The sequence below is a fragment of the Peromyscus eremicus genome, chromosome 5 (assembly GCF_949786415.1).
Source record: "Peromyscus eremicus chromosome 5, PerEre_H2_v1, whole genome shotgun sequence".
In the NCBI taxonomy this organism is placed as follows: domain Eukaryota; kingdom Metazoa; phylum Chordata; class Mammalia; order Rodentia; family Cricetidae; genus Peromyscus; species Peromyscus eremicus.
Window position 1 is genome coordinate 103,983,401 of NC_081420.1, and position 2,770 is coordinate 103,986,170.

Here is a 2,770-nt window from a genome sequence, read left to right on the forward strand (position 1 = left end):
GAGAGAGAACAGGGGGAGAGAGAGGGAGGGAGAGGGAGAGGGAGAGGGAGAGGGAGGGAGGGAGAGAGAGAGAGAGAGAGAGAGAGAGAGAGAGAGAGAGAGAGAGAGAGAGAGAGAAAGCATAGAACAAGTTCTTCCTAAGAGCTTGAATCCAGCCACGTGTTCCCGCTTGAGCCTAGTCAAGGCTTGGCTCTGGCTTAAGCTCCAACCACGTGCGGTAGCTTTACAGGCAGGGCCCCTGTTCGGCAGGGCAGGCCTGAGTTGTTTGTAGCACTGGCTTTAAGCTAACCGCTTGGGGCTACTGTCAGTCTGGCCTGAGGCCAAGCCGACCTGGGCCTGGGCTAGGGAGCCGGCCGCCCAGGCGGGAAACCAGACCTGCCGTCAAGCCAAGTTAAGTGGTTTTTAATGGATTCTTGTCACGTTGGGCGCCAAATGTAGATGTAACCAACCATCTTATTAAATAAGAAACACAGAGCCGATTCAGAGAAGAAAGCCAAGAGGTCAGAGCTAAGAGCCTCAACCTTCCTGCTTCAGCGATCCTCTTCAGTCAAAAGAGCTCTCTGAAAGGGACCTACTTCCTCTGTGTTTGTCTTATATAATCTTTCTGTTCTGCCTTCTCATTGGTTGTAAACCCAAACACATGACTGCGTCATCACTGCCTGTATGTACAGCCCTCCAGGTCCTCTATGGTATTGAGATTAAAGGCGTGTGTCTCCAGTGTTGGCTGTCTCCTTTTACATACAGAGATCCACCTAGCTCTGTCTACCAAGTGCTGGGATTAAAGGTGTGCGCCACCACCGACACGCTCTTGCTATGACTCTAATAGCTCTGACACCTGGGCAACTTTATTTATTAACATACAATTAAAATCACATTTCAGTACAAAGAAAATACCACCATAGTAGTTAATGAGAAGTTAGGAATTACTACGCTTTACTAGCTGGGTCGCAGCAGTATCAACCACAGAACTCTCAGGATTTCATAGAGAAAGCAGAAACTAAAGAAAAATGACAACTGTGTCTGGTTTAATTACAAATAAGAAAAGGATCACCACGTGGCTATATCTCTTCATTCTCATGAATCTCCCCAATTCCCAGATCCTCTTGACCCTTTTTAAGTATGAATAACCATAGTTGGTTAGGTCAAAACCTGACGTTGATTTGGTCAAAAACATCCTTCAAAGATGTTGATTATAATTCAAAGAGATACAAAACTTAGCACCACCTCTGTAATATTAAAATAAAAACAAAACAAAAACCAACCAAACGACTTGATGTTTTAAAAACCCCAAATACGCATAGCTGCCTGAAGAGGAGATCTTGATCCTCTCACTAAACATATTCTTCTCCTATCCACAGGAGGCCATCTGGACAGAAGTCAAAATGAATCCATTACTCATTTCCTCTGCGGCTCTTCTTGTGGCTTTTCTTAGACCTTTCAGGAGACTTGGAGTGACTCCTATGTCTGTGACTACGGTGGTGACCTGGGGATTTAGAGCGGGATCTGTGTCGTCTGTCTCGGGACCTGCTTCGATGGCGTCGTGGACTCTTGCTCCTATGCCTTTCTCGGCGTGGAGAAGGGCTTCTTCTTTTGGGGGATCTACTTCGCCTCCTGGGAGACCGACTCCGACTCCTCCTGTAGCGCAGTGCAGGAGAACGCCGTGGCTTGTCCAGGTCTCGGTAGCTTCTTCGTCGTCGATGGTCAGGTGATGGGACTCTTTCCAGCTTCTCATCTTCTTCTTCCTCCTCTTCACTGGATTCCACATCATCCATGTCCTCTTCTAGAGCACTAACTCGGGCCTCCAGTTGTTCACCTTCCTCCAGCACATAGCGTTTCTGCAGCCGGGGCAAAATGATATCACAGACTCTCTCACTGTGCAGAAGTTCATCAATGAACTCATCTACGTGCATCAGTTCAAACTCCCCATTCCGGTTCTGGCTCTTGATTTTTCGATAGTCATTGTACAAAGGCTCCAAGTACTTGTAGCAATCCATTGCAGTTCCTGTCAGCCTCATGTAAAGTGCCCCCAACATCCGGACATACTTGAAATCTTCATTTTTTATAAACTCAACAATGATATCCTTCTCAGGTTGAATCTGAAGCATCTTCAAGGTTAAACACAGAAAAGGAGTTGGCTTTATGTTTCCACCGTAGACACCACCCACAAACTTTAACTCCATGGCTTTGTCGACTACAAGTTCAGCCGTAAGTCCAAAGCACTCTTCTTTCCAGTACTTTGATTCATAGATCCGCGTGCGAATGATCTTCTCCACCAGATACTGAGGGTTGGTGCCATGGATGCTGTGGGCATCCTTGACCGTACGGTTCGCCATCTTAGAATGCTTTCGATTCAATTTCCGTTGGCTTCTTCAATACAAACCTTAACACTCAGGTTTTAAAAAAAGACGTCCAGAGGCAGAGGAAACCCTTCTAAGACCTGAAGGCCACCAGCTTGGAACCGGAAATTGCAGCGCAGAACCCTTTGCCAGGACGACAGGAGACTGGTCTCAGAGATGGCTGAAGTACATCAGGAGCCCTCGGTGGGCGTGGCGAGGCGGTTGAGAAAGCCAATCGGAACCAAGCTGTGGGCGGGGTCACGGCTGGTGGCGCTAAAAGTTTTCTCCTCTGATTTCTAGTCCAGCTCTGGTGTGCCTGTGCTGGCGCTCCGCGGTGTGGCTGGCAGACCCGGGAGGGGTCTAGCTCCGAAGGGCCAGCACTGTGCAGCTGCTCCCCAGTGCCTGGACTGGAAGTGGTGGGAAGCGCGGGGAAT

At 48.4% G+C, this 2,770-nt stretch overlaps 1 protein-coding gene across 1 annotated transcript; it reads right to left on the reverse strand.

Moving 5' to 3' along the window:
* Positions 1 to 905: 905 nt before the first annotated feature.
* Positions 906 to 2,517, reverse strand: LOC131911825 (pre-mRNA-splicing factor 38A-like). Its single transcript, XM_059264216.1, has one exon. It carries the CDS (start codon positions 2,331 to 2,333, stop codon positions 1,392 to 1,394), a length of 942 nt encoding a protein of 313 aa, XP_059120199.1. The 5' UTR covers positions 2,334 to 2,517; the 3' UTR covers positions 906 to 1,391.
* Between the last annotated feature and the right edge of the window lie 253 nt (positions 2,518 to 2,770).

Coding starts and splice junctions, on each gene's coding strand:
- LOC131911825 (XM_059264216.1), bottom strand. CDS start 2,333: ATGGCGAACCGTACGGTCAAGGATGCCCACAGCATCCATGGCACCAAC.